Below are 19,616 nucleotides of genomic sequence, written 5' to 3'. Positions count from 1 at the left end.
ACCTAAGTACCTACCTATTTAACATGTTCCTTGGTCAGATGCCTATTTCCATGCTTAGTAGGTAAGCACATAAATGAGACCTCGAACTTAAAATGCCTTCCATTAATAAGTTCTTAATTATCACTAACTTTATCAGGAATTCCTCAGGGATCCCACTTGGGACCGTTACTTTTTACACTTTATATCAATGACATCGGAGGAGTCCTTAAGCACGCTGAACATTTACTGTATGCAGATGACACGAAGATCTTCAGGATCATCACTGACGTGCAAGCATGTTTGCTATTACAGCAAGATTTATGTGCTCTGACTGAATACTGTAAGGTGAACCAACTCTTTCTTAACGCTAGTAAGTGCTCCGTCATAACTTATACTCGTAAAATTAAGCCACTAGTTTTTCCTTACACACTACATTATAGCGAGCTACCTAGAGTTAATACTATTCGTGACTTAGGGATACTGATGGATAGCAATTTGACATATAATTCACATATAGACAGTATAGTTAATAGAGCATTTAGAAATTTAGGTTTCATAAATAGAGTTTCAAAGCCTTTTCAAAGTATAAATACTATTAAAATATTATATTACTCATTCATAAGATCTATTTTAGAATTTGCTTCAGTTGTATGGTCCCCCGGTTATCACATACACATCAAACGTATAGAGCAGGTTCAAGAGAAGTTCCTTAAAAGCCTATCATTCAAATTTCATTATCCCTGCACATCTTATGATTCAAGACTAAAACATTTTAATCTCACCCCTTTAAGCCTGCGACGGAAGTTAATGGACCTCACGTTCTTATATAAAATCTTAAACGGTAAAATTATTTGTCCATCCTTATTATGTAGAATCCCTTTTACTGTGAGATCCCATGGCCTCTTGCGTTCTTTACGTCCTCTTCGTAATAGAAATAAGTTATTTATACTTCCTAATTACAATAAAAATTATACTCGTAATAGCTATATGTATCGCACACTACACTTATATAACTCTGAATTATCAGCCTCCAACATTGACCCATTTAATGACACTATAGATGTATTTAAAAGTAAGATTTTGAAACACCTCAATCACTAATATAACTATAGTAAGTAGGTATTAGTAACTTTCCTTGTTTTTGTATATTCCATTCTATTCTATTCTTACTAGACATCATATTATTGTATAAGTAACCTACCTACAATCTTAACCACGCTATTTCAAAATTGTAATTATTTCACTTAGCAATTAAATTTTCTTATAAGTCCACTAGTTGATAGTTCTCTGGATATTTGTAAACTAAAATATAGCTTAATTTTAAATTGTCGGCTCTCCGAGTCCATAATAGTATGTAAGTCTTTAAACCTGTATTTTCATAACTTATGACTGTATGAAGCCAAAATAAAAATAAATAAATAAATAAAATCACTTATTTATTCCATGATGCCTGCCATGGAAGTAGAAAAAAATACCTACCTTATGCATATATGCATCTATGGGTAGGTAGGTAGGGAATAAAATTCAAGAAACATACAAACCTATACAACGGAAAACCATTTTGGAGAAGCGAGAGTGGAGGAGCAAAGAGCATTATTACATATTTCAGATTTTCCTAGTTTCAGTAACACATCGTCCGTGTTTGTTTTTTTTTCGTATGGCAACCCATTAAAAAAAATATTTAAAAAAATTACCACATGTGCGAAATGTTTTCTGTTTTGGATTTTTGTAGTTTGGAAATTTCAAGCGTAATCATTTAAAACGTGTTATCTATTATTAGTGTTTAACGTTATATGTGGATAATTACATTGTTTTGAAGACAGTCTTATTGTAAACTATCAACATGAGTGAAGAAAAGAAGGTTATGTTCCATGAGATGGAACTTGACGACCGCATTTTAAAGGTAAAATAACTATAAAAACCGTGTTTAAACACAAACTACGTATTATCCTTCCTTCGTTATCCTTACAATTCTATCTTACCTAAATATTTTCACGAATTTCCAGGCTATTGCAAAACTAGCATGGCCCGAACCGACTCTGATCCAGGAAACGGCCATTCCCCTACTCCTGGAAGGCAAGGACGTGCTGATGCGGGCCAGGACCGGCTCCGGCAAGACCGCCGCCTTCTCCATTCCCGTCATACAGAAGATCCTCAACCTGAAGAACACCAGCACACACCAGGCCATCAGAGCACTCATACTGTCTCCGAGCAAAGAGTTGTGCGGACAGGTAAGTCGTCTTAAGTCTTATTGTTATAATAATATTATATTGATTTCAACAAACTAAGATTAAAAAAAAAACAGCCTTACATATAAAATAAATAGAATAAGATGTCTAAGCCTGTAGACCATTTTAGATGATAAAAGTTTTGCATTCTCAATATTGACAAACAAAGTTAACAATAATAATTATTGTAATATTAATTACTTGGGTATATATCTTACACATATAACTTGGTTTCAGATAGCATCAGTACTGCAAGACTTGACCCTCAAATGTGCAAGAGAAGTGAGGTGCATAGACATATCGGCCAACGGGGACATGCAGACACAGAAGTCATTGCTCGCCAACAAACCAGACATAGTGGTGTCCACACCGTCTAAAGCAATCACACATATAAAAGCCAATAATATGAGGTTGAAAGATGACTTGGCCATGTTGGTTGTTGATGAAGCTGATTTGATATTTTCATTTGGATATGAAGATGAAGTGAAAGAATTATTGGGGTAAGTTATTCAATTTATTTTAATTATTTACTGCACTAATATGAAGGCTGTACGTCTTAACAGTAAAGCATTTATCACAACCTATTTCAATCAATGTAATCCAAATATAGAATACCTACCTATTCTTAATGGTAACACATCTTAAACCTAATCAGTATTTTTTGTCTATTTCAGCTTCCTCCCCAAGATATACCAGTCAGTGCTAGCATCAGCGACACTGTCAGATGATGTGCTGAGCTTGAAGAAGATTGTGCTCCGGAACCCGGTGACACTGAAGCTGGAGGAGCCGGAGCTGGCGCCGTCCTCACAGCTGCAACACTACCACTTGTTTGCAGAGGAAGATGACAAGGCCACCATCCTGTATGCACTGTTGAAGCTGAACCTTGTGCGTGGCAAGAGTATCATCTTTGTGAGGACTGTGGATAGGTGTTATAAGTGAGTATATGTATCATAATGATTAAATATAAGTTTTTATGTTAGGTCTATCCTCACAGAAACATGTGAGGCATTTACAATTTGGATAATAATTGCATGGTTACCATAGTGGCAACTATAATTTATTTGTCAAAGATACTTTAAACAACCAAAAATTCACCCCTTGGGCACACACTACATAATCTACCCCTGCGCGATGGCTGATTTCAATAAGATTTGCCGTCGGTATTCGGCTAGGAAGACATTATTAGTCATTTAGCCCTTCATGTTTTCAGATTGAAGCTATACCTAGAGCAGTTCAAGATAGGCTCTTGTGTCCTGAACTCCGAACTCCCAGCAGCTGTCCGCTGTCTCTCCGTGGACCAGTTCAACCGGGGCCGGTACCAGATCATCATCGCCAGCGATGAGAAGGCCCTGGAGCAGCCTGATGGAGGATTACTAGATGGGGTTGAAGATATTAGGAAGAAGAGTAAGAAGAATAAAGTGAGTATTTTGACAGTAACTATTGAACAACAAAATAGGGATTTAAGTTTGTAAGTCCCATGTTGCCTGGAGTTGTTGGTGGATGAGGAAGACAGATTGACTTTGAAATTTTAGGAGTCATGGGATGTTTCTTGTGGGAGGACTATTTCAACAGTTTATTATTATTAATTGCTGATGATTATAAACTTTTACTATGGGTAGGTATATAAAACAGTTTCTGTTACTGTCTCAAATAGAGCCTTTATTTCTAAAATTATTCCACAATGACTAACAAGTTCAATGCCTTATCCAGCAAACATCAAAACGCAAGAAAGACAAAGAGTCGGGCGTGTCGCGCGGCATCGACTTCCAGAACGTGTCCAACGTCATCAACTTCGACTTCCCGCTCGACATCACCTCCTACGTGCACCGCGCCGGCCGCACCGCCCGGGGGACCAACCAGGTGAGGGAATAGTGACTACTCTATTGTAAGTTTAGTGGAGTTGAAGTTAGATAAGCAGATGATGATAGATGGCTCAACGGTGCCGTGGTTAGTAGATGACCAATGGAACAGCTATAGGCATTGTTACGACATGTAATATAATAATAGAATAGAATAATTCAGAATATATTATCTAACTGACTAAACTTAAAAAAAAACTAACAAAATATACTTGCAGTCTAGGAACAATGTACTGTACAATAGGCGGCCATAGCGCTCATAGCAAACTTTTGTAGGCACCCTTCATCTAAAATAAATGTCTTCTCATTTCAGGGTTCCGTGCTATCCTTTGTGTCCACAAGAGAAGCACCTCTGATGGAAGCGGTGGAAGCCCACTTGTCCAAAGGATTCAACAACCAGAAAGTACTACAGTAAGTGCCATTTTTGAATAAACAAAACATCATAGCTGCCCTGAAATTGCTTCAGTACATAATATAATATTTATATCATCATGATGACCTCTTCAATAACATAGGCGCATATGTGTGCCCTACTGATGATTTGACTAATCTTCTCTCTGACTCCCCATCTCTCTCCCACCTTGACCACACCCCTATACTCGTCTCGCTCACTCTTCACTACCCTCCAGGAAGTACGAGTTTGCCCTGGAAGAGGTGGAAGGGTTCCGCTACCGGTCCCGAGATGCTTGGCGAGCGGTCACCAGGATCGCCGTGAGGGAAGCTCGGTTAAAGGAGATCAAGCAGGAACTGCTGAACTGTAAGAAGTTGCAGGTATGTGTGGATTTCGTCTTGTTATTTTTGACGACCGAATGGCGTAGTGGTTAGTGACCCTGACTACTGAGCCGAAGGTCCCGGGTTCGATTCCCGGCTGGGGCAGATATTTGTTTAAAGACAGATATTTGTACTCGGGTCTTGGGTGTTGATATTTATATTTAGTATATATCTATCTATGTATTTGTGTAGATATATCAGCTGTCCGACACCCATAACACAGGTTCTGCCTAGCTTGGGGTCGGATGGCCGTGTGTGAGATGTCCCCACATATTTATTTATTTATTTTATTTATTTATTATAAAATATTGATGGGTTTACTTTATGCAACCCGACTGGTTCGTTATTCTGGGGAGGCCCGACTTTTTCACATTATATAGCAAAAGGGCATTCGTATTACAAATTAAGATCAGTAGAGCAAAGATCTCAGTGTTAGTTCTAGTACTATCTGTGTAAGAGACTAACATACTTAATTTGGATTATGCAAGGAGCCTTAACCCAAATTACTCTAGAAGAAAGCTCCGAATGCACCTCTAGGACACTCTGCAATACTATCTGACTGGCCAACCTCTGCACCACAGCAACAAACCAGCTCCAGCTTTCACCAATCTATAACTAATCTCCACAAACCCGCAGGGCTACTTCGAGGAAAACCCTTCAGACCTAGCCGCGATCCGGCGCGACAAAGCCCTCCACACAGTCAAGGTCCAACCACAACTAGCGCACGTGCCGTCGTACCTGCTGCCGGCGGCGCTGCGGCCCGACGAGGGGGCCGAGGGGGAGGGGGAGGAGGGGGCGCGGGAGGTGGAGGGGAAGCCGCCGGCGAAGAGGAGGAAGGAGGGGTATGGGAATGCGAAGCGGTTTAAGTATGAGGTCAGTTGCGTGTTGTTTGTTTTTAAAGATATGAAATAGGGGGAGTCAAAGCGATCCACCATTAATCGTCATCATCATCAGCCCAAAATTGCTAGATATTGATCGAAAATTTACTTTGGTGCTAGCTCCTGTCTGTGATGTAGTTTTAGTTGTTTTTAAAGGCCGTAATTTCTAAATGGACGAATAAATAAATTGTCGTTTTGTCCCCAGGCGAGACAAAGCAATCCGCTGCGCAGTTTCAAAGTGAAAAGTATGAAAAAGAGTCAAGCGACGGAAGATACGTAGTACCAACTTGTTAGTATCCTGATTATCAAATAAATGTTATTATATTTTAAGTTAAAATGATTTACTTACTGCTTTTTTAAAATTTCTTGCATGTCACATTTAGAAGTAGTGCCTATTAATTAAATATTGTATATTTTAATAGTTTTGGTTATAAGAAATATACCACTACTTTTTATGCCTAACAGGAATAGGTAAATGGTATAAACATGAGTTAACATAACAGGTGGTGGGAGTTAACATAACAGGTGGTGGTCATGGTCATTGAGTGAAGATCATGATGGTGTTGTTTGTAATGCCTGTATTATGTCTGCCTGTCTGCATTTCGCACCGAATTACAACACAACACACGTCCTTCAGGGAGTCTACAGTTCGTGACCATATTATGTATAACATCATCGAAGATAACATCAGATACATAAGTTTATTCAACAACTCTGTTAGTATTCAATCAGGACTGCGCAGTACGCTAGTCCAACTACCAAAAATTACACGCACGAATGGTCCACGTGGGACATTCGCGGTCCGGGCGCCCGGCCGGGGTGCAATGGCCGGATCCGGGCCGGGGCAACCGTCTTCCTGATCACGGTACACCCTGCGCCAGGTTAGTATGACGTCATGGGGGTAGGGGTGCCTTTATATAGGGTACCGGAAGGTATTTTAATACCGCGATGTAGAAGGAGGGATAGTGACATCTGTTGGTGGGTGGGATAGGAGTGGCCGTGGAGGTTTATGTTAAAAGGTTGCATGCTATCTAGTGTTGGTACTCGGAATAATAACGATATCGGTACACTATGGTTGCCGCGCCGCGATCATAGCCATAAACCTCAGAATAATAACGTATTATCTATTAGAAAGTGCTATAGATATAGAAGCAAAATAATCACATCTGATCACATCCTCAGCAACAACAGAAACTGTCCGCTCGCTTGAATTTTATAGCTTGACCCAGTGGAGGCCCTTAGGCGCAAGGATTCCCTTAGAACTATTAACCCCGTCAGCAAGAAAACCCAAATAAAACAACCGAACTCCGCACCAAACACCACCACATTTATTTCCCTCCACCCCTACCTACACAGACTTGGAATATCTCTTCTTCTTGCTCGGCTCCTGTATAACGATCTTGGAGTCACTGTAGGCGCGGCGCAGCGCGGGGGCGGGGGCGCGCGAGCCCAGGGCAGTGTGGGACTGCAGTGAAGACAGGGGGCGGTGTAGGTAGTACCCGTAGGGACCCATCTCGCGACGGTGCCAGGGGTTTGCTGTTATCCTGTTGAAGTAGAAAATACGGTTAGGTACTGGTTGTAAAAAGGTAAAACAGGGTGTCCACTATCTGGAAAGTCAGGGAAAGTCAGGGAAAAGTCAGGGAAGCTCTAGGTGGTCAGGGAAAGTCAGTGAAATTGATGGGCCACCTGGAAAGTCAGGGAAAAATGACCTTTTCTAGAAAAATTGTTAGTACTTTTCTTTACTAGTAATACTTCTTTTTAACGTGAAATACACAAGTCATAAAATAAAATCTCGTTTAGTTTTGGAATATTTTTGACTGATACTTACTTACTTATATAATAATTACTTAGACAATTAAGTATGTTATATCTACAGTTCCCCAAAATTGATAATGCGCATAGAAATCTTCGTCATTGTTCGGCAACGGTCGTATTCCCGAGCGTTAGAAAACTATATGTATTTAGAGTGGTTAAGTGCATTTTCTTCATGCAATTTTAGTAGAATTATGTAGGTATTTGGTGCCAAAAGAGATATTGATTTATGTGTGTTTGAAATCCATTTCTTCTTATAATATAAACCTTTAAACAATAAACATTTTCGAATTATTAGTAACGAAATTTGATTATAAATTATCGAATCAAATTTCGTTACTAATTTGATTCGATAATTCATAATATTAAATTTACTTCGAAAATGTTACAGTACTTTTCAAGTGTCTTACTGAAGTTGATGTAAGAAGGTTTGAATATCTCAAGGTTTATATTATAAGAAGAAATGGATTTCAAACACAGGTATACATAAAAAAAATTTAAAATCTCAGTTCAAAAGTATTTAGCACAGATCATTTCACATTAATATTACAATTACAAAGAAAGTGAAGTCTATCAATGTGACATATATTTTAGGTTCTTTAATTTGTTTCATAATAAGGCGTCATCAACAATAATTTTATTAAAGCTGAAATTAAATTCACATTTGAAAACAAAACCAAGAACGATGTGTAATAACAGCTCTATACATTTAATTCTACAGAACTGTCTGACAAGAGAACGGAAGGACCTTTGACTGATTGGTGACAGCCGCCGACAGCCCGAATTGTTTTCGATTATGTGACAAATAATATTGACTCCTATTTCTTTCAAACAAGATGAAAAATCCAAGTGCATTGTTTAAGTCTCTTACGATTCAATGATTCGGGTGTTTCCGGGAATACGACAGTTTGCGAAGATTTGCATGCGCATTATTAATATGGGAGAACTGTACGTGATTTAATAAAATATGACAGATGGAAAAAAATAGGATTTCTAAAAAAAATTGTAGATCCCAGACTCAGCTGGCAAAATTATGTCCCGTACATACAAGTCAATGCAAAAGAGGGTGGCTCATCTCACCATTCAAAACAAATTTGAAGTTTGTGATAAAAAATAACGTTGTTGGTGCAGGCAGACGCGCTGCAGCCGTGCTGATTAAGTGACTTTGACAAAAGGAGGAGGTTCTCAATTTGCTAATTATTTTATAAGTCAGCGAGATCGCATACGCTGCTTCCGTGCTGCATCTATTAATCAATAATCTATTTTTTTTACTAATTTAGCAGAGCAAAACAAACTTTAAATGGTTCTGTTTCAATTTCTACTTTTATGGTAATCAGTCTAATTTTGGTCAGACTATTAAACTAGGCAGTAAAGCAACTTAGACTAAGGAAGCTGTAAGGCGCATGCGCATGATGTTTTTTTCGGAAATTTTCAATACTCACACAACAAAAGTTGTTTAGAATGACCTCCTAAGGACCTAAGGCTTAAGAGGGAACCTCGAGAAATAGGTATTTAGGAAAACATTTGATATAGTTTGTGCACTCATGCCCCGGGGTTCGGGTGCTATAGAGATAAATGCAGCTCGTGACTAACATAGGCATTTTCCTTGATAAAATTTCAGGGGAAATCGTTATTCACCAAGTAAATATCAACAATTCTTTTTGATTTTGATATCAATCGTTTCAGCATTTATAATATTATATTCTAGAGTACGAGGGCGATACCGAAATGATCGGGAATAGAAAAAAGTACAAAGATATCATAATATTATTTACTTTTATTGTTTTTCAAAGTAGTCTCCGTGACATTCAATGCACTTTTTCATTCGATTAAACCAATCATTGAAACAGTTATTCCAGTCTGAAGTGGATACTGTCAAAACAACTGATTTGTAAGCTTCGACCGCCTCTTCTGGGCCGCTAAACCGTTGACCACGTAGCATATCTTTAATTCTTGGGAATGTAAAATAATCATTGGGGCTCAGATCAGGGCTATACGGAGGATGGTCCATCAACTCCACGTTTTCCATATTTAAAAACGTTCTTGTTTTGCGAGCGGTATGAGAGCTTGCATTATCGTGGTGAAGGATTATACGACGATTCGGGTTAGTTTTACGAAGTTCTCTTACGACTTCCGGCAAACAAACTGTTGTGTACCAATCAGCAGTAACCGTCCTTTGTTCTTGTAATGGAATCGTAGCCACATGGCCAGTTTTCGATACAAACGAAGCGACCATTTTTTTCGACACGCTGCGTGAGCGAATAACTTTTGTTGGCTTGACCTCACCTTCGAAGACCCAAACTGCCGATTGATGTTTTCTTTCGGGCTCATATGAATAAATCCACGATTCATCACCAGAGACGATATTGTAGACAGCATTTGAACTGCCTCCATTGAACCGTTGCAGAGCAGATCGACACCAATTAACACGAGCCGACTTTTGTTCCTCGGTCAAACGGTGGGGCACCCAGCGCGAAACTAACTTCTTGACACCCAGTTCTACATGTAAAATGGTTTGAATGGCTCTCATACCAATGCTGAGAGAAGCCCGAATCTGCTCGTATGTCACATGTCTATCTTCTTGTATTAACTGGCGTACAGCATCGATGTTATCTTGTGTTACCGCTGTTTTTGGCCGACCAGTAGAAGGGACTGTGGTAAGAGAGGAACGTCCACGGCGAAACTCAGAATACCAACGATATATGGTCGTTTTACTTGGTGCTTCAAGTTTATAAATAGAAACAAGCTCGGCGAGACATTGTTCTTGAGATAAACCTCGACGAAAGTTGTGAAAAATTATTGCACGGAAATGTTCCCGCGTAAGCTCAATTTTTTACACCGACTTGTCAAATTCAAATGGTCAATACTCTTTTATTTTTACTTTTTTTAAAATTCGAAAATGGAATTATGTTTGAAAAAACACTACATTTGATACACCAAAAAGGTTTCACTCTAATTTATTCCTAAGTATTCTATTCCCGATCTTTTCGGTGTAGCCCTCGTAGTAAGTTTCGCATTTTAAAAAATCCTTTGTTTTTGTTTAACAACGGCGTGATTCGGCGAAGTTTTGATCACAAAAATAGCGTTGCTTGAGGTGCCTATAAGTTTGAATCTATAGCAAATTTAGAGAAAAGAAAAAACTATTAACCTAGTAATTTATTGTGTCGTTAATATCCTAAAAAATATGGAGATTGGATAATATGTATTTAGAAGTAGAACGACGTTGTAACGAGCCGTTACCAAACCATCCACCGCACCTACCCACATACCGAAGCCACAAGAGCGCCCGCGAGTCGAGGTGGGGCACCACACAGGCGACTGCAGAGTATACAAGGGGCGCGGGGCGACCCGCTTATAAATAGCCGCCGGACCGCCACCCGGCCACCATTCGTCACCTCCTGCTCCGGCGAGTAACCAGTCCGTTCCCGAGATCCTTCCCCGCACCTCTATCTATCTAAGTATCTATTCACGCACACTGAAGAGCTGCTACATTACAACGTTAGTGTGTATTTAGTGCTATACTTCCCTCTTAATATACCAATTTTGCCGACCCTGTATACATATTTAAGGGCCAGGCCACAACACTGCGTTTGCGACGTCGCATCGCAAAAATCTGCGACAGATATCTAGCATTTGTACGGGAAAACTTCCAAAATAGTCGCAGAATTTTGCGATGCGACGTCGCAACGCATTGTTGTGGCCTGGCCCCAGTCAAGTTTTAACAAGTGTCAAAAAAAGTAAATCAAGATTTAGTCTTCAAATTACTTAAATTAGGTTTATATTTTGATTTTTGGTCAGGGAAATTTTCTGAAACGGTCAGGGAAAGTCAGGGAAAAGTCAGGGATTTTTTTGGAGCATTCTGAGTGGACACCCTGTAAAAGTTCAGGGAACCACTGAATGTTACATAGCAAGAAAAAGGACAGATAAAGAAGACAACATAAGCATAGATATTTGTGCGCCATGACTTGCTTTACACGTCCTCTTAGGTAGATGCTGTGAGAGAGCGTATCCAATGCGCAATGTTGTACATATAGGTCACGTTTATCTATACTATTTATATCATAATCTTACACTACTGGCTATCAACATCCAGCTTGAAAAGATAGCGACAGCAACAACGCAGATCATTTCAAAGCCCTCTAGATCTAGATATTACATGCGGCTGCCAAAGCTCTAGCCTAGCTACATGAGACTAACATCAGTTACCAGGCCCTAGGCCTCATTGCTCTCACCATATCATAAGCGGCGGCGGGGCCCTTCTCGGCCGAGTCTGGATGTAGACGGCCACCGGCACCACGCCACAGAACCAGATCACCCATTGAGTGATGGTCTTCCGGCTCTGCACCTCCGCTTCTGTTAGTGGCCTGATCTGCATCTGATTGTACAGGTGTATCTGGAAGCAGGAAGGGTTAGCTGAGTGTCGAGCCTTTATTGGGTGGTACAGAAGTGGTATTTATTACAAGCCGAAAGAGGATGAGTCAGGTGGACATTCTGACCAGCCACTTTTTCTAACGCAGTGTAAGTACAAAGCAATGGTAATGTAAGCTGGAAGTTCAAGACTTTGATCAGTTAGGTCATTTCTTCAGTAGGAATCCTCAGCAAACATCAGTGGACATAAGGTCATAGTTAATGATGGCAAATCTAAGTAGATAAATAAAATGATTTAAGTACGTAGGTATGTACTTACATAACTTACGTCGTCCAAGAAGTAGTCGATGAGAACTTTGATGATTCGCACAGAGAATACCCAGAAATGAAGACTGTAGATCACCATCCATACGAAAAGCAGTTGCTGCGGAAAAAAGCCACATTAAATTTACTTCTGGACTCTACAGGAGGAGCAGTCTAGGCAGTCAGCATTGCCTAGTCGCCAATTAAATTTTGATAGTCACACTACTTTACCCAGTAGGCTCATAATTTCTAAAGATGTAAGGATGTATCCTGGAAGCTTTTATAAAAACAACGGGAACTGATTATAATATGAATATGGCGACTGTATTGTAATTAGAAGCAAGATATACTTATACCTAAAGTTAGTGCCTAATAGGTCAAAATTAATTCTTATAGCCTATGTTAGAATGATCTGCTCGGTAACCAGAACCGAGCGCTTCAACAAAAACCATATATTCAAGTACCACTTTAGGGTCTTACCTGCAACACCACCTCCCACAAGGGCACCCGTCTGAACAGGAACCGTCGGAACAGCCCGTCGAGAATGCGTTGAGACAGCGCGGCTGCGCCCAGCGCCCACAGCAGCGTGGGCACCGCCGACAGCGCGCCGTCGCCGCATTTAGACCACTTGTACAGCTGGATGTCGGTAAGGAATATGGAGTTAGAATGAGGAAGAACATGGAAGGCTGTGTTTGCAGTATACAACTTGTTCGCACAGGTATCGGATTAGTATCGATCGCAATTTTCAGCGGTGCGTGAAGAGGGCGTAGTATAACGGGTGAGCAGTTTGCCTACTGGGAACGCAGCCTAAGGTGTCCTATCGACGACAACGGCATCCGTTGTTCCCGTTTTTATCAGTTTCAGTCCCTAATTGTGGTCACCAGTATTTTATGCTAGCACCAAGTCACCACGCATATGGGTTTTAACATCATGACTGAAAATGAAAAGTGATATGATTAATGATAACAGATGACTCTTGAATTCTCTCCAGTAGCTGAACAAAAACTGATTTTATGTAAGCGTTCTGTACAAACTTGGGGATTACCTATAATACCTAATTATAATCACGACTTTGTAGACGGACCTCAATAGGATTATCCGCCGTAATTAAAAATATACCAGAAGATATAGCAAGCATATCTACCTTCACCTAGTATACCTACCAGACGTCCAGTAAGAGGTACCTAACTGGCCTTATTTTTAATTGTTTAGAACAGCAGGTATCACTTAAGTAGTTACATAGGTAGTAGCAGTAGGTACCTACTAGAATAGGTGCCTACACACCACCGAAGCTTTCTCTAAAATGCTACTTTACCAAAATACACAAACAAGTAAATAAACAAATAACCTCCTGTAATTCGGACTGAAAGAATTGTAGCAAGGACTCAAACATCACAGGGATCCTCTAAAGATATTCATGTAGAGTTACTGAACGTTGCAAGACATCATTTGGTTTGGTAAAATGATTTGGTACTGGAATTTTGGAGGTGTTGATAAAATTAGGGTTGGCAGTTACTTCAATCCATGATGATGTTTGTCTGCCTGACATATCTGACGTTTGCATGTTTGCAATCGATGGTTTGCACTGTAATGAGGTCGATGAACCGAGGTTTCAAGACTACGAATTATCGGGTATCCTGTGAACATCTTTATGTACCATAGACCATAGACCTACTACCAAGGATTGTACATTGTAGGTAGATGGTAGGTAGGTACTTCTTAAAATTATATGGCTATAAGAATGTCCATAAGTACATTAATAATAGCAGTGGAATCTATCAGAAATTGAAATAAAGCCGCAAACTACCCACTCATAACATTTATTGTCTACAAAACATCAATAAACTCCATGTCGAGGTCCTGTTCCGCTATCAGCTGCGACAGCTCACTGGGGTGCCGGCGCCGCGCCCGCCTCCGCGCCGCCGCCGCCACGCCCAGCGCAAGCACATCGCGTATCCTGCAGACATACATCACTGTTTATAATCTAGCATTCTAGATTAAGACATCAAAACTGGTGAATAGGGGACGACGACGATGATTAATGTTGAATAAGGGTGAATTTCGGAGACTTAGGTAAAATGAATACGTATATCATTGTAGATCACAGAATAGTTTGTCCTGGGCCTTGTAGCATTTGTATAAGTTCAATCAACTGTATAGTGCCACAAACTTATCTGTTCCGGTGACAGCTCACATAAATGTGTAATATTTCTTAATTCTATAAGATTTTAAGTTTGCTCGTATTGTTAATTCGCTCTTGCGGTGTTAATAAACCCATCTAATCTTTTACAATATATAATTTATTAGTAAGTAATGTGATATGGATCAATTTAGTTCGCTCTCACCGGAACAGATAAGTTTGTCGCACTGTAAGAAACTATAGCTTTCACTGCGCTGAACCATAGCTTTCACTGCGCTGAACCATAGGTAAACAAGTATTGAACTAGAGAGTAGACTAAGGTATATGCTAGACTGTGCTAAGCGAAGTAATACCTGGACATAATGTCTAAGCTGGTCGAAGGCGTCGGCGAGGTTCCCCGCGTCGCTCTCGCTCCATCCCCCGAGCTGTCCCGGACCACCCCCGGCGGCACCGGCCCGCCCCAGGGCAGTACACGAGCCCCGCGCCTCGTCCAGTCCGAGGCTGGGGCAGGACTGCCGGCAGCTGGGCACGGGGCTGCCTTGCGTGCTCCGGTCTCGCAGGACGGGGCAGGACTGCCGGGTGAGCGGCGGGGAGCAGCACGGCGAGATGCAAGGCGGGCAAAGCTCGGACGCCATACTCTACGAAACAGTCGACTCTTAAGGGGGGCTTGGGTAGATCTAATTTAATTATGATAAATCATGATTTATCTATTTTTTACGGACAGAATACTTACGTAAGACAGAAAATACCTAAGCGCTAATTTACAGACAGATGTAGAAAATTAAAAAGCATCTCTCAACATCATCATTTCACTTATATCAAGACTGCTGAACAAGGGCTTTCTTAAGAACTCACTTTCCTTGGTATTCCCTCATGGACATTGGAACGGCGGACATGCTCCACGTTTCCAACGCTACCACCCGCAAAAAAGGAAGCTCTCAACATTTTGAATACCTGTAACTACGTATACTTCTTACGCATTAAACAATCCTCAAGATTATCAACATATATCTTACGCCTGCACATCTAGTTTCCTCTACACTACCAATCCACAACAAGATAATCAACACATCTTACGCCTCTCCACACTCCCCCTGCAGCGCATTGAGCCGGCGCTGCAGGCCCGCCACGAAGCTGCCGGCGTGCTCCGCGGCCGCCCGCACCGAGCGCGACGTGCGCCGCTGCAGCCCGCTCTGCCTGCCACCAGCGGGGGGGATGAGGGATTATAGTATCAGGGAATCAACAATACAATATCCCCTGACACCAGCAGAGGGGGGGGGGGGGGGTCAGGGATGAGTAATTAGCAACAGGGAATCAATAATAAAATCTCAAAAAATAAAAACACTTAGCACGTCCAATATGAAAATGTGGACATCGTTATCGTTACAGGTGGTCGGAATTGGGAAGTATTTTCATATTCTTTCGTTGTTTCACGTGCACGGATTTTCATAATGTTCATAATGGCATAGAGAAAAGATCAATCACATTCAGGTGTAGGACTTAATCATGCACCTAATCAGAGTGGAAATCAACACTTCGAGCCCTATGTTCCTGATTAGGGATCCCAGGACCGGATGATGATGAATCAGGGGTTAATCACCGCACCAGTAAATAAGGAAAATTCTTCAGCCAATAATCGTTATTTCTTCGACAATAAGCCTCTCACAATAAATAATTCTTCAAAATCTGCCAATATAATTCTTCAAAATCTGATCGTTTTAAATATTTACCAAACTAGATCATAATACCCTACACTTCCATTCATTAATTAGTGTATTAGTCTATGATTCTACTGAACGGGATAGATACCAAACTAGATCATATCCTACACTTCCATTCATTACACCCAACGGGACCATATATATCTCCTTACCACGAGTAGATCTCTTACCACTGCTCCAAATACGGCAAATTAAAGGTCTCGCAGTAGTGCTTCCTCACGTAGTCCGCGCAGCACAGCGCGAGGAACCAGCAGGCCGTCACGTGGATCTGGTGCTGCTGCTCGCGCGCGAACCTTGCACAAAATTGACGAGAAATATGATGATCTGGTCTAATTAATATTTAGCATTATATTGAATAGCTATTTAATTAATAGAAACTGTTAAGAACCTGGTCAGCGGCGTGAGGAGGGCTTCAGAGCGCGCGCCGAGTACGCCGGCTGTGGTGAGCTCCAGGAGGAGGCAGGGGCTCTGGAAGGGTATTCAATCATCATCATCATCATTAACATCTCAGCCATAGGACGTCTTATGCTGATCATAGGCCTCCCTCAATGTTTTCGAGCTTGACTGATCAGAGGCGGCGGGAGGGTATTAATAGTAGGGTAGGTAAACATAGGTGGTTGTTATATGGGTGTCACTGCCACAAGCATATGGTTTCAGGTGACTATCAAATTTTCTGCTTAGCGTGACGGCGATACACTACTGAATGAGGGTTTTCTGTGAGGGATTGTAAAGGACTAGCCAGTTACTTAAATAATTTAGTAGCAGTTACGCCGGTCATGTATAAGCAACTTATTAATGTCCATTACATAACTTTTTATAACACCTATTCAATCTACGACGATGAATGTCAACCTGGTAAGTGGGACTGACTCCAATTCCCAGCTACTGAAGTGTATGCTTAATGACCCGATGGAGACTCACCTCTCTGAGCAGCGTGTCCAGGTAGTAGAGGAAGAACCGGGCGGCGCACACCCACACGTGCACCAGCAGCGCCAGCGCGCCCACCGCCATCGTGCTCTGAGGATTTTATTGTAAACTTTTTAGTTTATAGTTAAAGCGCTATATGTACTTACATTCAGTATTCGAATATAAGTATTAGCCTTTGTTGGTACACGGTAATATTTAGGAACACAAAGAAAAAAATAAGACCAGAATCCGTTGCATTTTGAAGCCGTTATATAGGTCGTAACTCGTAGGCTACGACTCGTAGCAATCGTAGCCGTAGCTGTTTTGTAGCCACGTAGCATTTCGTAGCCGTCCTAGCAGTGTAGCTCTATAGCTCGTAGCAGTCGTAGCCACCGTGTAGCTTTGTAGCACAAAGCATGTACGCTTGTAACTGCGTAGCGCCTCGCGTAGTCGTTGATTTTTAAGCCTCCTACCGTCACATTATATGCCATCAAAACACTTAGGAGTTAGGACACTCGAAATGATTCTCAAGTAGCTTATATTATAATGATATATTATAATTACAAAACTAGTAGCACCCACCAGCAGCAGTTTCTCCAGCCGCGCCCCCGCCCCCCCTGCCCCCCTCACGCTCTGCCTCAGCTCATGGTACAGGAACACGGCGGCCGCGCTAGCCACCACGAGCGTGGGGCCCACCCCCGCCGGCTCGCCGTTGCAGCTCAGCCATTTGGCCACAGACTGCACGTGGAAGTAGTAGCTGGATGTCTCCTGGGGAGTCGAGGGTTATGTGAGAAGAAGTGTCGACGACAAAGTAACAGATTCGCTAAATAATGCGTGAACAGAATTGGATAATCGATAGGTACCGTACCGTCGCCGTCGCTAGCATTCAAAAAATTATGATGAAGACGGGTTAGGGATTATGCTGGATGTGATCGGCAGCCATCGAACCTGTTTGCCAATCCTAGTTGATCTAGGATGATCTAGAGTGGAATGATATATTAATAAACTAAAATAAATAAGGTATACTTATTTACCGAAACAAAAAGTCCATTCGCTAACAAGTTGGCTAGTTCTGCTGTTGCCTTAAGGTTGTTCAAATCCATGGTTCTGGTTATGTATTCTAGGGAAAACATAAATGTTTATATACTTACTATACATATAGGAGCTGTGCTCTTGCTGAGACAAGTGTTTACACTGGTGGCCTCCATATACCTACTCCCTTCAGCACCATGGTGGGTGACTCATCACTGTACTGGTATGTATATTATTATGCTGTGGTTTACCTTGAATTCATTATTTGTTACAAAATATTTACTGAGGATTTTGTACAATTTAAGTAATTTATTTAAAGATAACAATCTTACGAGGCTACGAGGTTATAAATTAAAAAGCTAATTTACAATATCGTAGTTTATGGTTCGCCGTTATTATTCTAATATAAGTTGGATATATTCTCAATTTGCCTGAAGACAAAAGTCTTCAACCAGTGCGTCCTGCCAGTGATGACGTATGGTGCAGAGACGTGGACACTGACGGTAGGACTGGTCCACCGATTTAAAGTCGCTCAGCGTGCTATGGAGAGAGCTATGCTTGGGGTTTCTCTGATGGATCGTATCAGAAATGAGGTTATCCGTCAGAGGACTAAGGTTACCGACATAGCTGTCAAAATATGCAAGCTGAAGTGGCAGTGGGCTGGTCATATCTGCCGAAGAACCGATAACCGTTGGGGTAGACGAGTTCTCGAGTGGAGACCACGAACAGGCAAACGCAGCGTGGGACGCCCTACTGCCCGCTGGACTGACGACCTTAGGCGGGTGGCGGGTAGTGGTTGGATGAGGAAGGCCGAGGACCGAGTGTTGTGGCGCTCCTTGGGAGAGGCCTATGTCCAGCAGTGGATGATTATTGGCTGATGATGATATTCTCAATGATGAAACCTTTTTGGAATCTCTATGGGTTACAAAAACTCTGAATAAGAACATTAAAGTACCTACCTACCCTCGGAATAATAACTGGTCAAAAAACACACAACACACAAACTTGGACACAAAGCCTGTATAAATTGAAATAATCAATACCTACTAGTCCGAGTTCACCATTCCATAATCCATACATAGAAAAAGCAAATTGTCCACAGCTGATGATCCACTGCAGGACCATGGACTAAAGGAGACTCCAAGGCTCTGGAAGGATATTGCTATGGCTCTCTGAAGTTTATCTTACAATCATGTATTGTAAACGACACCACAGTGGTGTAGTTTAGTGGTGTCGTTTATAGTAAGTACATGCTTATTACAACAATGTACCACATAGTCAATAAAAAACGAACATTTTTTAAACTCGTTTTAATATAAAATTGCTCAATTCACATAAACATCTATTGCAAGGAGTTTGTCAGTCTATTTCGCCACGTCAGCTTCGCTTTTCCCATCCTTGACGTCGGCTTCGCTCTTGCCGGCGTCTGCCTTGCTCTCCTCAGGCTTCGCGGCCTTGCTCTCGTCAGCACCCCCGCCAGGGGCGGCGCCCCCCGCGTCCGCCGCCGGGGCCCCTGCCTCACCCTTCTTACCACCCTTCTTCTTAGCACCCATACCGACGACTTGTTACACTCACGAAGACCACTGTTTGCTCTTCAGATTATGATTTTACCAGAATTT

At 41.5% G+C, this 19,616-nt stretch overlaps 3 protein-coding genes and 1 non-coding gene across 7 annotated transcripts; 1 reads left to right on the top strand and 3 right to left on the bottom strand.

Moving 5' to 3' along the window:
- The first annotated feature begins 1,648 nt into the window (after positions 1 to 1,648).
- LOC119693062 (probable ATP-dependent RNA helicase DDX56) lies at positions 1,649 to 6,052 on the top strand. The gene is made up of 10 exons (XM_048622760.1): positions 1,649 to 1,882; positions 1,986 to 2,210; positions 2,445 to 2,707; positions 2,882 to 3,142; positions 3,418 to 3,625; positions 3,918 to 4,067; positions 4,380 to 4,477; positions 4,696 to 4,837; positions 5,474 to 5,710; positions 5,921 to 6,052. Exons 1-10 carry the CDS (start codon positions 1,823 to 1,825, stop codon positions 5,993 to 5,995), a joined length of 1,719 nt encoding a protein of 572 aa, XP_048478717.1. The 5' UTR covers positions 1,649 to 1,822; the 3' UTR covers positions 5,996 to 6,052.
- A 392-nt stretch (positions 6,053 to 6,444) lies between these two features.
- On the bottom strand, positions 6,445 to 6,604 carry LOC119693091. Its single transcript, XR_005254467.2, has one exon. It is a non-coding gene; the product is annotated as a U1 spliceosomal RNA (small nuclear RNA).
- A 417-nt stretch (positions 6,605 to 7,021) lies between these two features.
- Positions 7,022 to 13,740, bottom strand: LOC105388804. Of its 2 annotated transcripts, none has more exons than XM_038115138.2 (5): positions 13,547 to 13,740; positions 12,679 to 12,834; positions 12,224 to 12,319; positions 11,760 to 11,920; positions 7,022 to 7,259 (listed from the first exon to the last, which is right to left on the bottom strand). In XM_038115138.2, the coding sequence occupies exons 1-5, from the start codon at positions 13,589 to 13,591 to the stop codon at positions 7,064 to 7,066; spliced, it is 654 nt and encodes a 217-aa protein (XP_037971066.2). In that variant the 5' UTR covers positions 13,592 to 13,740; the 3' UTR covers positions 7,022 to 7,063. The 2 variants fall into 2 exon arrangements, with proteins under 2 accessions (XP_037971066.2, XP_011558086.3); XM_011559784.3 differs by having other exon boundaries at positions 12,215 to 12,319; positions 13,547 to 13,739.
- Positions 13,741 to 14,002: 262 nt separating this feature from the next.
- On the bottom strand, positions 14,003 to 18,358 carry LOC105388821. 3 transcript variants are annotated; one of them, XM_048622511.1, is made up of 9 exons: positions 18,249 to 18,300; positions 18,000 to 18,085; positions 17,548 to 17,733; positions 16,981 to 17,076; positions 16,448 to 16,527; positions 16,230 to 16,352; positions 15,416 to 15,542; positions 14,692 to 14,976; positions 14,003 to 14,155 (listed from the first exon to the last, which is right to left on the bottom strand). In XM_048622511.1, exons 2-9 carry the CDS (start codon positions 18,066 to 18,068, stop codon positions 14,084 to 14,086), a joined length of 1,038 nt encoding a protein of 345 aa, XP_048478468.1. In that variant the 5' UTR covers positions 18,069 to 18,085; positions 18,249 to 18,300; the 3' UTR covers positions 14,003 to 14,083. The 3 variants fall into 3 exon arrangements, with proteins under 3 accessions (XP_048478468.1, XP_048478469.1, XP_048478467.1); XM_048622512.1 differs by having other exon boundaries at positions 14,692 to 14,974; positions 15,416 to 15,535; positions 18,249 to 18,299; XM_048622510.1 differs by lacking the exon at positions 18,000 to 18,085 and having other exon boundaries at positions 15,416 to 15,535; positions 18,117 to 18,358.
- Positions 18,359 to 19,616: the final 1,258 nt, after the last annotated feature.

Source organism: Plutella xylostella, chromosome 8 (assembly GCF_932276165.1).
Source record: "Plutella xylostella chromosome 8, ilPluXylo3.1, whole genome shotgun sequence".
NCBI classification, from domain to species: Eukaryota; Metazoa; Arthropoda; class Insecta; order Lepidoptera; family Plutellidae; genus Plutella; species Plutella xylostella.
Note: the sequence above shows the minus strand (reverse complement) of the source record. Positions and strands in the feature narration are given on the sequence as shown.

Excerpts from the sequence above, each read along its gene's own strand:
- LOC119693062 (XM_048622760.1), top strand. The coding sequence starts at position 1,823 with ATGAGTGAAGAAAAGAAGGTTATGTTCCATGAGATGGAACTTGACGAC. Across the intron at positions 2,211-2,444 it reads GCAAAGAGTTGTGCGGACAG|ATAGCATCAGTACTGCAAGA; the intron begins GTAAGTCGTCTT and ends ACTTGGTTTCAG. Across the intron at positions 3,626-3,917 it reads AGAAGAGTAAGAAGAATAAA|CAAACATCAAAACGCAAGAA; the intron begins GTGAGTATTTTG and ends TGCCTTATCCAG.
- LOC105388804 (XM_011559784.3), bottom strand. The coding sequence starts at position 13,591 with ATGTTTGAGTCCTTGCTACAATTCTTTCAGTCCGAATTACAGGAG. Across the intron at positions 12,835-13,546 it reads TTCAGTCCGAATTACAGGAG|CTGTACAAGTGGTCTAAATG; the intron begins GTTATTTGTTTA and ends ACCGACATCCAG. Across the intron at positions 11,921-12,214 it reads TCTTGGACGACGTAAGTTAT|ATACACCTGTACAATCAGAT; the intron begins GTAAGTACATAC and ends TCCTGCTTCCAG.
- LOC105388821 (XM_048622510.1), bottom strand. The coding sequence starts at position 18,173 with ATGGAGGCCACCAGTGTAAACACTTGTCTCAGCAAGAGCACAGCTCCT. Across the intron at positions 16,528-16,980 it reads TGGACACGCTGCTCAGAGAG|AGCCCCTGCCTCCTCCTGGA; the intron begins GTGAGTCTCCAT and ends ATACCCTTCCAG. Across the intron at positions 15,536-16,229 it reads TTGCCGTATTTGGAGCAGTG|GCAGAGCGGGCTGCAGCGGC; the intron begins GTAAGAGATCTA and ends CGCTGGTGGCAG.